At 38.1% G+C, this 14,614-nt stretch overlaps 1 protein-coding gene across 1 annotated transcript in view; it reads right to left on the reverse strand.

The window, feature by feature from the left end:
- The window catches only part of IL17REL (interleukin 17 receptor E like), a 46,984-nt gene that overhangs the window by 17,693 nt on the left and 14,677 nt on the right, over positions 1 to 14,614 (reverse strand). The window contains exons 2-6 of the mRNA XM_059817208.1: positions 10,276 to 10,303; positions 4,377 to 4,526; positions 3,485 to 3,594; positions 1,880 to 1,994; positions 195 to 239 (exon numbers count right to left, since the gene is read on the reverse strand). Of these exons, the coding sequence (XP_059673191.1) occupies positions 195 to 239; positions 1,880 to 1,994; positions 3,485 to 3,594; positions 4,377 to 4,526; positions 10,276 to 10,303 (448 nt within the window). The remainder of the gene's footprint in view (positions 1 to 194; positions 240 to 1,879; positions 1,995 to 3,484; positions 3,595 to 4,376; positions 4,527 to 10,275; positions 10,304 to 14,614) is intronic.

Raw genomic sequence — 14,614 nt, forward strand, 5'->3', positions numbered from 1 at the left:
GCCATGCCATGCCTTTCTTCTAGAAAGAAACACATTTTCCAGGACATCATTACCTATCAACTACATGGTAATTATAAGTAGTAGTAGTTGTAAATCATCATTTTTTTCCCTGCTTATTCAGCTATGAAAACATATCATTGAACAGGTCACTGGAAACATCTCACAGCTTTAAGTTGTATAGAAGATCAGCTCACCTGAACAAGCTGAAATGTATTTTCCCACATCACTGTTTCTGCAGTCTGCAAAATAGAAGCCAAAGTTTTCTTCAGTGCTGCTTTATTTGTATAACTGTGTAAATAAACTGCCAAATTATCCAATAGCTTCCCAACAGGAAACCTATCTCTTATATCCCTTTTTAAAGGCAGATTTACATCTACTTCTAGATAAACAGCAAAAAAGTACCCTTACCACACACAGAGATTATATCACAACTTGCCTTAAGGAGCTATCTCACCAGCGTGGGGTTTCTACTGGAAAACCTCATCAACAGTTTAAGGTGGCAATCTAGGATATAACACTGCACTTCTTTACCTAGTACCTAACAATAATTTAAGCAATAATAACAATAATAATAGCAATAACAATAATAATAATTTCAGTTATGCTTTCCTTGAAAGCTACTCCTGTTGTTTACCAGGCTTATTCCTCTGTTATAAACAACTGTGTATTTTTGCTAATCTGACTCTACTCTAGGCTTACAAAGAAACATGCTATTTAGCTCCCAGGGAGCTTACCAGAATTAGAAGCCAGGTGACACTTTCAGAGCGAATATATAATATTTGTGCCTCCAAAACTTAAATCTTGATTTAAGAACACTAAATCAGCTCGTAATGTGCTGCCTACTGTTTTGACCTCTCCTTGCTTAACTCAGTATTAGAGCAGCACTTTGCTCTCATTTTCCCACACAATTTTTTTTCCCCAGAGAAATATTTCCTATTTTCATGTGTTTACTCACCCTTGTAAAGTGGGTTAAAAGTGGGCTTTATAAAACCTAATTTTCCCCCCTTTTTATTCACAAAATACGTATCTACTTCAATAGTGAATCAGGACTTATCAAGAAAATGAAAGGCTTTTTAAATACAAAAAGGCTTTACTTCTATGAAAGCGTGAAACAGCCACAATGTGTCTGATACTGCGGGCAAGGGATGGCACTGTACCAAGGGGAAGGGCAAGAGCCGCCCACCCACAGGCTCTGGAGGTGGGAAGGCAGGACAAGCCCAGGCACCAGACCGAACAAGGGGTCTCATTTCATTTTTTGCACCACCATTTGATGCACTTGTCTTCACTAGCCACACTGCATCTTGGTTGGACCACAGTGCTGACGCTATTTTTGTATGCATATGGTAGGCGCTTTATGCCAAAACCAGGGAAAAATGCTACCTTACCCAGCTACGTGAAAATAGGTGCTAGAACAGCTAGCTAATGAAAGTAAAAAGAAATTTCTTTACACTTTCTTATTAAGCTTTCCTCAATTTCTGAAAGCACCTGTGGCCTAACTATGAAGAGACGCAGAGGCTCCATCTTACGCACGGAGAGCACACAGGACTGAACCTGCAGGCAGAGAAAGAGCATATGCCAATCACAAGAAGGCCAGTTAGGACAAATGCGTAGTGTAGTTCAGTTTTCCATGTATATATGGAAAGATGGAAGATATAAACTCTGGTCTCTTTTTTATAGCAAGTCAGACATTTATATGCACAAAAGAAATCATCGAAATGTGGCATAAGACCGGTCCTGGCATACATGATCTACCATCAGTTAAATCAGTGTATCCCAGAATGTGATTTGGCTTTGCATTTGGGGTTTTTCGGTTTGGTTTGGGCTTTTTTCTTTGAAAAGATGTTTCTTGAAAAACATCTGGTTTAAGATGTTTTCCTACCTTCAACATAGTATTCCTGACTCAGCTTGACTTCACAGTAATTTGGTACTGTTTTCATGGTCACATAGATGTGTTGTGCTACATTGACTTCAATGCAATTGAATTGTACCTGTACCTGTTTAAAACATTTATAAAATCAAGTTTGTGCATGACTTCCAGAATACATGAAAACCATTGGTTATCAGAGTTAAGCAAGCAATATTCTTTGTTCAGATTTATTTGTATTGACAAGAAGCATTAAGCAGACTCAGATATTCTAGCATTAAGAATGTAAAAGAAGAAGATACCACTTAATGAAAGGATTTCAAAGAGTATCATTACTTCTAATCCAGGATGATTCTAATCCTGGATGATTCCAGAAATCCAAATATCTACAAGCTATCCAATAATCCTGAAAGCATAGAAATACAGGTACCCAATGCTTATTGAACTTCAAAAGCAAAACGGTCTTTCATACTACCAAAAGTCCCAGTTTGTAGGCATTTTACAAGCACAAACACTTCCAGGACAGGAAAAAAAGTCTGTTTAAACATTTAATGGCAAATTCAACAAATTTATTCATTCCACTAACAGTTTGTGATAGAGAAAGTAATTTAGGAGACAAAAGTTGAGGTCCAGTTTTAGCAAATCATCCCCTCACTGATAGCAGTAACTATTAAATTTCATATAGGTTTTCATGTTGGATATACTCCTATTTATCACAAGGCATTTGGAGAGTAAAAGGCATCTTATGTCACCATTCTAGTCGCTAAACTGAAACGAAGAAAATTTCGTTAGATATGTTTATTGAGTCTTGCCTGTAAACTTACATTACTCTAAAATCTACCAATTGTTCGTTGCTGGCCTTGCATTGCCTATAGGGATGTTTGAGCATCAAGCGATATAAGGCATAAACTGCAATTGCAGTTTGGGAGAAGAATTTTGCTTCACATGTGCAATCAATATAACATCTACTAAGCACATGAAGTAGCACATTTTGTATGGGATTAATAAGAGTTATCCACCAGTAACTGAAAGCAAAAATTAACCTCTTTTAAACAGTTGGTCAAGGATGGTTCTTTTTTTTTTCCCCAGCTGCAAATTTTAATAGCAAATATTTCTGGGTTTAGTTTAGTAAAAAATTGTACTCTGGTGTTGCAATTATTACCATGCGTTTAGGACAGATGTGCACAAGTGCTTAGGCACTTGGCTGTCTTCTAGATGTGTAAATTCCATTGACATAGTTGGACTTAAATAAATCATATGTATGCACTTAAAATCCCTGTAGCATTGTGCTTCCTAGCAATTGGAGTTACAAAAGCTTCCCCCAGAATTTGGTGGGCACAAAAAGAAAGCTAGCAAGATTGATATGAAAATTAGGCTTTGCAGAGGCAACTTCTCTTGCAAAAAAGTTAAGAAGTACAAAAACAGTGGAGAATTGAATTTATAGGTTATAGAAGGACATTTTGTTAGGGAGTTTCATTTGACAGTGCTGAAGTACACATTTCATTGCAGTTTTCCACAAAGTCAATACAAGAAGAAAATAAGAGAGAGAGATACAAAATATATTTTTTTCCAGAGGCTCATAAACATTTAAATGAAAAACAACCCAAAAAAGGAGTCTACCTTCTTTCCATTAAGTATCTTGCTTTTTTTCCTAGCAAATCTCACATTTGTACACTGAGACTGCTGTGTGTCCAGTGAAAGAGAACATATTTCCAGCCCACGGATATTTTCTGAAATGAGTTAGGAATAGATTTCAAAAATATAATTCGAGCATCTTTAAGAAGAACAAAAAAGACATTAAAATATACCATATTGTAAGCTTTTCTTCTAAGTGAAAGGCACATGTACTTTATCTCTGTTAGAAAAGGGGCATTATATATAACACACACAAGGGGATAGAGGCAAGGATTTAATACAGATTGCTATAAATGAAAGCTTTAATTATGCAAATTCTTATGCAAATTTAAAAAATAAACCTATTAACTCTGAGTGAAGCACACCAGGAAATATCTAAATGGTAACACACCAAGAACATGAATGGCAGGGTGTTAGTAAAAATAGACTATGCCCCAAAAGTTTGAGTGCTTTCATTTTATTTTAGTGCAGAATTGTAACTTCAGATGCATAAATTGTTTCTCCTTCTGTCGGGGCAGTCACTCATGTCTGAGTTACCAGGGCAGATAGAATTAGTGTGTGTGTGTGTGCATGCACGCATGTCAGAGCAAGAAAGAAAAGGGCAGCAGTATGCTTGGGGCACTGGTAGAGGACAAGTGTATTAAGCTGGAAGTAAAAATTTGGCTGTCTTTAATTCATTCTCTCAGTTCTTATTCCCTTGAGAAGGGCCATGGCTTTATCCTGATTTGTAGTAAAATGGTTTCACAAAAAATATCTTTCTGATATAACCACATGAAAACAGCTTGGACACAAGTATTGCAATATGGAACAAAATTTGGCTGAACAACTATAAACAAAAAGTAAACAGAAATGATTCAGTAGCAAATCTGCTTCCTACCATCCAGACTCAGGGTTCCTTTAATGTTTAAATGAAGAGAGCATGGGCTTCCTTGGACGCATTTCATCACTGTTGAGATCTTCATGCTTTTCAGTGCCATAGAAGATAAAGATGCAGGAGCATCATGGCAGAAGCTGTTAAAAATGCCACCTGCAAATGCAAATACAAAGACAGAGAAATCTCACTGTGCACAGGATATTTGAGGGAGAGAAAACACCAAAGGTGAAGCTCCAGCTCTACTGAAATCAATAGGAAAGTCACCATCGACTTCAGCAAAGCCAGTACTTTACCTAAGACTTCCACATGGCCAACATAGCTAGTTGGCTTCACTAGCAATGCAGGGGGTTGGAAAGAATTACATTACAGATGGGGTTTGATAATAAATTTCCTGGCTTAGGGAAGTGTTAACCTGCAAGAGGAAGGAATCACACTTGAGCACACCTAGACTAATAGTGTTTTTAAATGATAAGTTCTGCTAGATCGTGGCTAGACTAATAGTTTATTTAAACTTTTTTTCAAAACCATTACCTGTATATTGTGAGCACTCTCATAGGTGGTATTTTAATTTTGGGATTGGCTGATGTTCTCAACTGCTGTTAAAATATCACTTTCACACAAGAGGGCACCATTGCATTCCTAGACATGGAAAAATCCCTCACACCTACAGGATTTCCCTCTGCTTTAGACCAGAACAGCAAGAGCAGAATAAATATTATCCAGGCCTTCTTCAAGGTGTAAACAGTAGGCACAGAACAGAGCTACTATGTCTCATCTTATTTTCCTATGGAAATTTAGTCATCCCAAAGCCTTGGGAAATAGGTTTGCACAGCCGCCTTCTGTAGGTTAATGTAAAAGAAAGAAACAGTCTTAAGGTCCCAAATCTCATCAGTTAGCCATATTTCAATTCTCTCTACTTCTCAGACTGCCCTGCACAGAATTCCATTATTTATTTATGAATTTATGTTGGTACAGTGGATTTAATCCCCAATGCATTCCTTGGACTTCTCTACCTCACATACACTGTTTGTAGTCCCGAAAATTAAGAGTTCAAGAAACTATCAGAATATCCAGGGAATTGGGTTTTGTCCTTTGGCTTTGTGGTATACAATGCACCACACCTCATTTTAGCTGTAACTACATCACAGCAATTTCTTTGAAGCATTTCTTACCCTTCAGTACATAGCATGAAAGTTAAAAGACACGCAAGTAAAACAAAGTCTTTCACTGCACATTCTCCTCCCCCTGGGGAGAGGCTGGAAGAACAAAAAAACATTTGACTTTTATTAGTCGTACTGCTTAACATACTCCTAGAAGGAGTTGAAATAGTATGGCGAAGAGCATAGTATGAAGCAGCAGTGCCACGATACTGTGCTTGCCATAAAATGCAGGATAACACTCTTAACTCGAATCATCAAGAAAGGGTGCATCCCTCAATGTCTAGCCAAGAATTCTTGTCAAGCATGGATGCCCATTGATTCACATGGAAGACACATCCACAGTTCTCACAGAGGAAAGGTAGGATGTGGAGGAGGAGGAAGGGCAAAGCTTATCCTTACTTACCCCTCTAACCCCTCCCATGAAGGAAAGTGCTCTAAATTTAAAGACTGAAAGTGTATTAACCTGTACAGGATCTCTTTCTATATTATGAGAGCCTCACTTTCAGTGTCCAGTTGCAGCCGAAGCCCCTTGTCAAGGATAGGATACTGATACACGCAGGACGTGAAGATAGGCTGACATAAATGTGGTACTTTGGCTTGAATCTGTCAGGCCTTAAGGTGCCCTCCTTTGTATCAGGAGAAATAGGTCCTGCGTGATACATATCAAAAGTCAGAAAAGACAAATGCTTCACAACTGAATCTCCACTCCATTATCCTGGTTTTGTGCCATTAAGCATCTTTTGGAGGCAACAGGATATGCTGATATGAACCAAGTGGAAAAGAATGGAAAAATAAGGACACTTCACCTCAACTGATAGTAGACTCAACTCTCAATTATCCAAGGTAATATTGGCACCGAGAGAAGACAATTTGTGTAAAGCAGAGAAAAAACACAGATCGTTCAAAATATACAAATTAGGCTTTAAGAGCAGTGGAGTATATTGACTTTTGAAGAATTTGTAAACATGTTTCCACAGAGATGAGGCAGCCTTAAGAAGTGCAGTGCACAGCAGCCAGATGTGAACACTATATTCTGTGTTCCAAGAATGGGTTGTGTAACAATCCTGAAGGTGTCTCAGGATGCAGAATTGTACAACACCCAATCAATCCACCTGCAGTTAATTGGGAGGTTATTATATTGCAGAACTACCTGATAATTATTACTAATGATGTGATAAGTGATGATTAGTTTTAGCTTTGCCTCTTTGCTCAAGAAGATATTTTCTTGACCGCATCATATGACATGCAGTTGTGGATACCAAGTGGTATCCAGGAGCAACTGTTTCTGCTTAATTCCTTGGTGGTTGGTGTAAATTTCTTGATCCAGGCCTATAAGCTTGCCCATGCCCATGACTGTGTAGAAATTATTTAAGGGAAGAGCAATGTGTGCACATATATATACACACATTGTAAAGCTGACAGTCCTTTACAAAGTATTCTGTTGGAGTGAATTTGACCATATTATTTGACCTTACTCATTTTTAGGAGACACTGTCATGACTTAATTGAATTTGCTCCTTAGTTATTACTGCTTGAGATACGGAACTATCTCAGGAGAATCCTACATCATACCTAGGTGCATTACTAACATTGGATCAGTATCAGGAAGATGTACAAACACAGTTCTAGGGAGTACTGTCTGTCAATAAGCAGGGACACGGTCCTCCTTGATCACAGCTGCTACCTTCAAATTGAGAACAAATAAGTAATATACTGAATAAAATGAAATTACTCTTCCACTTTGGATTTTTTTCCATTAATTTTGAGAATTGCAAAAGATGCTGCAAAACTCATATTAATCAAATAATTTAAATGGATTTGAGAATTGCAAAAGATGCTGCAAAACTCATATTAATCAAATAATTTAAATGGATCATATCATGCTTGAGGATATTAGTTTTGAATCACAATAAATATATGATACAAGGAAGAACTGACAGAAAATAATTTTCATTCTATAAATCATCACAGTATGAGACTCATTTCTGACTAATTCTTCAGTAAATTCTTACCTTATCATCTTTTAATCCCCCCCTTAGATAGTTTCCTCAGGAACACACACCTCTTTCCTTTTCTCATGAGTAGTTTGATCTACACCACAGAAGACATAAAGATACATCTTGCTACACAAACCATCTGCTGAGTAAATCTTGCCTAAATTTTATGTTTATGAATTATAAATGTAATTAGCCCTACATGAGAGAGGGATTTTTGCTGTAATAAAAGATTCCTTAATTATGGACACATATAAGTCCAGTCATAAAGAAGCCAAGGCTTATTATTCAGCATGTAGACACTTTCCTTGTATTTTTGCCATCAGCTCAATCACAGCAGATTAATTTTTTATCTGATGATGCAGCAATCAACCCAGAACTGTCATGACAGCAAAACACACCTTATGTACACTTGGATAATAGAAGCCAGAGCTGAGCAATGAATACGCAATAGAAACGATTAGATGGATAATTTGAAGCCTCAGGCAAGAAGATGAAATTGGAGAACAGCAAAAAAAATTGCAGAGAAACCCCATTAATAACAGGTCTGGGCCAACACCCAATAGAAAATGCTAACTGGCTTTTTGTGTGATATTTCTTCCCTACAAGAATTGTAAGAATCTGAACTACTTAGGGTACTGACAGTGAGCATATCTAAAGCACACTAAACTTGCTTCACTGGAGCATCATTCCATGAGTATAAATTACAGCAACATTTCAAACCTATCTGCATATGATTTACCACAGTATCTGCTGCATCTGTGCATTAGGATGATTCAACAAAATTCATAAACAAACTAGGTATGCTCTCCTAAGATAACCACATGGTGCACTTTAGTTAATAAATACCAAAATTCACTACCTAGAAGTACTTAGACCAATTATGAAATTGATTAAATTTCAGACTGACAGCCTCTCTTTCACAATATATTTCAATGCACAGTGAATTAGAAGGGTTTCACAGTTGTACATTCAGTAAATATTTCAAGCTTTCAAGGATATTGGACAACATGGTGTTATACTGTGCCAAATACATTTTCTGAGAATGCAAGGCTTTTTTAAAACCATTGATATATTGATAAAAATGTCTGGATATATTACAGTGAATTGCAAATACTATAGTAGCCCTTATGTACTACTAATAGTCTAGAAGAGCAGGAGGGAGAAGGCAGAGTCATAGCTATGTTGTCAAATACTACTGAGCTGACAGCCGCAAATTCTAGGAAATAAAGTAAACTTTTTGTCGCAGCTAAAAGCAATGACTACTGCAAAGGTGCTCTATTATACAGTTAAGGTCTTTTAAGGTAATTTTACCTGGAATAATAAATAATAAAAAGAATGACTATAGAAAAGGAAGTATGGAAATGAGTATACACCCACTGTTGCACAAGTGAATTAGGATGAAGAGTAAAAAAATATTTTTTCATCACCCCTATAAGGCTGAGTCATCCTACACGTTACTCGTATTAAAGATAGCTGATAAGTCATTTTCAGGCAGCACTGAAAACCTACAACCAGCTCTGCTTCATGCACATCATCCTGAAAGATAAGGATCTTCATTTTACAAACTCTTCAGTGCCTACAGTCTACATCCAGCTAAGAGCTAAACATCTAGTTTAAGCTTATGTGCATCATCTAAGCACTTCAGGCAGTCAACAGAGAGGGAGAATCCCTCTCGCCTCCCTCCTAGCACATAAATCACCTTGTCCTAAGATGGGTGGAATGAATCACCACCTCATGGTACCTGTAGTGAGTCTCCACTATCTAGATCTGCATTTGTGTAATACCCAGCACAGACTGTAACTCATAACCTACAGTATTGCAGGCGTCCTTCCTTCCCTTTGAGACCGGGGTTGACGGGTTTGGTTTCCTCAGCCAGTGCTGCCCGAGGGCATGCAGGCAGGAATGCTCCGCTAGGCCCAGCAAAGGTCAACGCCCCTGTTTCTTCTTCTACCTTCCAGTAGTTTGTGTAACTAGCAGCTCAGCTGCCTAGTCCTGAAAAGATTCATTCGCAGTCCTTGAACCAGCCACCGACGGTTCACTCGGCCCGCCGGCAGAAGACCAGAGACTTTTTCAGGTGGGACTTTGAACTGCATCCCTTCCGCAGCCATGTTCTTTCTCTCCACCTCAACACGTGTCCCGTAAATGCCACGCTTTCAGAGCAAGACTCGTGACAGCTGACGTTTGGCTCACGCCCCACGCCATAGCATCAGCATCTCACACGCTTGCGGCTCAGCATCGCAGCTTCTCCCTGTCTGTGGACTCTCTGCCACACGGGTCCGGGAAAGGCACTGTGGGGACAAGCAGTGCTCAGAGTGGGCCTCCAGCTAGGGCCGTCCTCTCAGCGGGGACTGCCTGCAAGGCAGCTGCCTCGCACTTCCCTGTCAAGTGACCGTGTGTGCTGGAGGAGTGATTGATGGAGGCTTCAGAGTTCAGGTCAGAGCCTCTATTATTACTGTAGGCAATAATACTAAGTAGAAGCGACACAAACATGTGAAATGACTAAGCAAATTCTCCCAATGACCATCTACGGTAAGGAAGATTATAAAGCAACAATGCACAGTCATTATTAACATACTATTTATCAAAGCCTACCGATTTCCAATGTTTTGAACATGGAAACTGGTGGTAAATACCCTATCATGACAGTGATCTGATGTCACCAGGAAAGTGGATTTATGATCTGCAATAAATTATGTTTATTTCTCAAAAACGAATACAGTAAAAATGTGAATGATGAATACTCACTGGAAGGTGTGCTTTTACAATGAATCCCCTGCAAACAGAAACAAAAATATTGTAAAAGCGGTGGTAACAATAAAAATAAATATTGCTTAATCATTGTACACCAATATAAACATACCTTAAACAAGTAAACATATTCACAGTCCACAACAGAAATCATTTTCAAGATAAAAAAAAGATTTTCAAATACAGTGAAAGCGCACATCACTACCGCATATGACAGCCTGATACGTATGGGGAGACAAGATCAGCATTATTCTCTTTTTCATGTATTTCTACCGAGGTGTAATTGTTATAACAAGTGTAACAGTTCCATCAAATACAGACATCATTTTGTCAGGTACTGCCATTCACACTGACCAATAGCTTACTTAATGTTTTGTCAAACTTTACAATGGACTGCTTCATACCAGGGCAAAGAAACAAAGTGACTTTTTTAATGGAAGATATCTAGAACACTATTGAATATTAAATGATTTTTAGAAGATCACACCAGGCCAATGGAAGGAAGTATTACAGTAATTGCAAATGAAGTTTAGAAATAAGACTTGCCTTTTTATTTCTGGGAACTATCTGGCTCAGAATCCGGAAAATGAAATTACTCAGGCACAGTACTTACCGTGTTCAAGTGAGAAAGTGTTTTTGTAAGAGGCAAAGTGAACCTGACACTGAGATTTTAACAAGTTTCCAGCTATCTTTCAGACAGACTACATCCATTTTCCCAGTAAAATAAACATTTAACCACACACTAGAATTCTGTAGAGTATAAAAATAACAAATTTTATTTTGACTACTCCGCATGACATTCTAAAGAAAGGCTGTTACTTAGCCAGCAAATACTTAGCCAGCAAATACTGTTTTCTGCTGTTCTGGCATTCAAGTTTCTGACATAGCACTTATAGCAGTATTCCTTTGTATACGGCATATATGTTCCCCTCTGCTTTCCTTTAAAATCAATGTCTCATTCACAGAGACACTTTTGTCACACCTGCAAAAGGAGCAGGCACCACCTTGTCTCCTCTGCTCTCTAACGAACTGGCAGCTCTCAGTCATTTTAGAACATTTTAGGATCTTGTCAATAAGATAACAATCTGTGAGTTTTAGAGCCAGCAAAAGTCTCTCGGTGGGCATTTGGAAGTTCTCAAGTTGTAGTCAAACAGAGAGCTGCAGCCTGGGTAAGCATCAGCACATCATAAAATAACTCTTGCTTGATCTTCCATGAGGCTTTCGTCCACAGGTAATTCCGTCCTCCTCATAAACACAGCTGTAGAGCAAAATCATATTATTGCTGCAGGTGAGAAATGACAGCATGATAGCTACCCTGTGGCAGCTGCCTAGAGTACCTGGGAAGTGTTTTCTGTCCTTCGTCGCCGTTTTTAACGTTTTTAGCTAGACAAGCTTGATTTTAAAGAAGGTCTTTAGAAAACCAGTGACCAGTATCTAACCTGTATTAGTTCTTATTCCTTTGTTCTTTGGCACTTTTATTTTTAATAATCACTTCTGGAGGTAGGTTTTCATCTTTTACAATTGGCAGTTTGTCACTATGACTCATAAAAGTGCAGATGCATAAAAGGTGGTATTTTAAACCACTTTTTTGTAATAAGACAGAGATGGTCATATACTTTCATAGACTGAATACTATAAAAATTACTTGTGATGTTGTTAAAGATATCACTTTGGCTGCTTCTACACAATACTACATCAACAGTCAGAGGAGTAGGGCCAGTTGCGATACGACAAGGGGTAATGGTTTTAAACTAAAAGAGGGTAAATTTAGATTGGACATAAGGAAGACATTTTTTACAACGAGGGTGGTGAAACACTGGAACAGGTTGCCCAGAGAGGTGGTAGATACCCCATCCCTGGAAACATTCAAGGTCACACTGTATGGGGCTCTGAGCAACCCGATCTAGTTGAAGACATCCCTGTCCACTGCAGGGGAGGTTGGACTAGATGACTTTTAAAGGTCCCTTCCAACCCAAACTATTCTATGATTCTATAAAGGAAAACAGTTACATAACTGTTCTAAAACTGGGGTACTTCTATTTCAATGGTTTCATAAATTCCTCAAATCCCCCTGAAGGACTGAAAAATGTAACTGATGCGACCTCATTTCTACTGTAATGTGTTCATAGAAATATTTTTCATTTATGAATTATTTCTGCCCCCCCAAAAAAAGCTTCACTGGTAGTTTGCTGATTCTCCCAATGCACATTCATCAATAGAAAGAAGACTGTAGCTTTCTGAATAATTCAGTGCAACACTAAACCAATAAAAGTGGAACATGCCAGCTCATATAAAACTACTGGAATTTTAACTGCTGTTTCAAAGCCCTAATTTTGAATTATTTCTAATCAAACCCTGCAGGAGTATGAAGAAGGACAATTTCAATTCAGCCTCTTTACTTGAGGTTCTCCATGGCCTTAGAGCATGGAATAGACAAATATACAAAATGACTGCAAAAAATCGAGTGAGTGAGTTAGGGAGCTAGCTTTCTTGGTGAGAAAACCTAACTGTCGGATCAACTAATTGCTGAGCCTCTGCTTACTGGAAGCAATTAATCTCTCATGAGGTTGATAATTTAGAAAATTACTTTCGTATTTTTAACTTCCCATTTTCCAGCCCGATTACTGAAAATATTTTGGTTAGGTGGCTTGAGAGAGCTCCCATTGCCAGTCAAAATTTAACATCCTCTTTAAACTGACTTCTGTAACAGTTCTTTCTGGTTACAATCATGGTGCGAAAATACATTAGAAAAAACTCAAGATTCCATTGAAGTAAACAACAAAAATCTCACAAAACTCAGAGGATTCAGCCTTTTACTTAAAGAAGGACAGTGCTTTGGAGCCCCTGTTACAACATCTGAAAAATGCAAATCATACGTAAATAAATTATCTTAAGTTACAAACACGAAAAAAAACCCACCGACTTCTGTGGGTCTGTGGGATGATGCAGAAATCCACCTACACCTTCTAGTCTATCCCAATTAATTATTGTTTTTCACTATTGCTCAGATGAATCCTACCATCTGAGCACTTTCCAGTACCATCTTGCATTTATTTTCTCATCTTCTCTATGGGAAAAAAGAAACATACCCATCAGTGATTTTTGTTATGGTAGGGAGATGTTTTGTCGTTCTTGGGCACTTGGTTTTGTTCTGGGTGAGGAGTTGTTGGGAAGGTTTACATAAATAATCAAACATTTGCACAAACACTTGCCAGTTACAGCGAGCATTTGGTCACAGCTCAATTCCTTTTTTTTTAATAAGTGTTTCTTTTTATTGTACAATACCAAGGGGGGTGGTATTTTCTTTTAGAATCATTTTGTAAAATAGTCAAAAGAGACCATTTGTCTCAAAGAAGAACTCAAATAAATTAACCAAGTTCCTCTCCCACTTTCTATATCTTTTGTTTTCAGGAATTTTCAGTGATGAATGCAATAGAAAAACATAACACACTAAAACCAGAATGGAAATTTTCTTCCCCTTTCACAAATGCCGTGGGTGTCTTTTATGCAAAATTAAGATCCTGAACATGATAGTACATTTTACTCCTATACAGAGAGCATGTTTGATTCATATCTGCTTTGGCAAAGAGTCTAAGCAAAATATACTTACACAATGCACAAACAGTTAGGGATTTTCCTATTTCTCTAGGGTTTTCCCCATTTGTGGTATTACTCAACTGTAGCTAGAGGTTATCTGAACAGACACCACCAACGTGCAGCATTCTGAATAGGAGGTGTGGTGCCAACTTTTTAGCTAGCACAGCAACTTCTCCTCAATCTAAGCCAATTGTAATATCACATTGTTTTGTTTAAAGACTGTAGAGACAAAAGTGAGATCAGCAGAGGAAGACTTGGATTTGGGGACACAGAGAGTTTTTTCATGAATTAAAATCGCCAAGCAAAAGAAGCAAAGATTAGACCTGCTTCCTATTTCCTCTCATATCTCCAGGCACTGAATCAAGTGCAGAATTGTGGAAATTCTTCCCTGAATGTTCTGTCATGCAGGAAAGACTCTGAGACAAATTTGGTTTCACAGTCTACCTGTTAGCTCTGTTGTACCTCATTCATAGAAAAGTTGGTGGCAGCTCTTCCACAACTCCATAAGAAACAGTAATATGCCTGAAAATGCCTTAAAATGTATTCTTTAATAGGGACCAGGTTGTCAGACACCTAACATTCATTCATTAAGGTGCCTACATTAAAGTCACTGAATGTAGAGAGAACAGTTTTTCCCCCTTTTGAAAGATCCTCAGTGGCAAAGCTATTACATACATTCCTACTTTAAGTTCAACTGTCAGAGAGGGCAGGAAAAAAGGAACATGGCCATATTCTGATG

The sequence above is a fragment of the Gavia stellata genome, chromosome 4, assembly GCF_030936135.1.
Source record: "Gavia stellata isolate bGavSte3 chromosome 4, bGavSte3.hap2, whole genome shotgun sequence".
Lineage (NCBI taxonomy): Eukaryota > Metazoa > Chordata > Aves > Gaviiformes > Gaviidae > Gavia > Gavia stellata.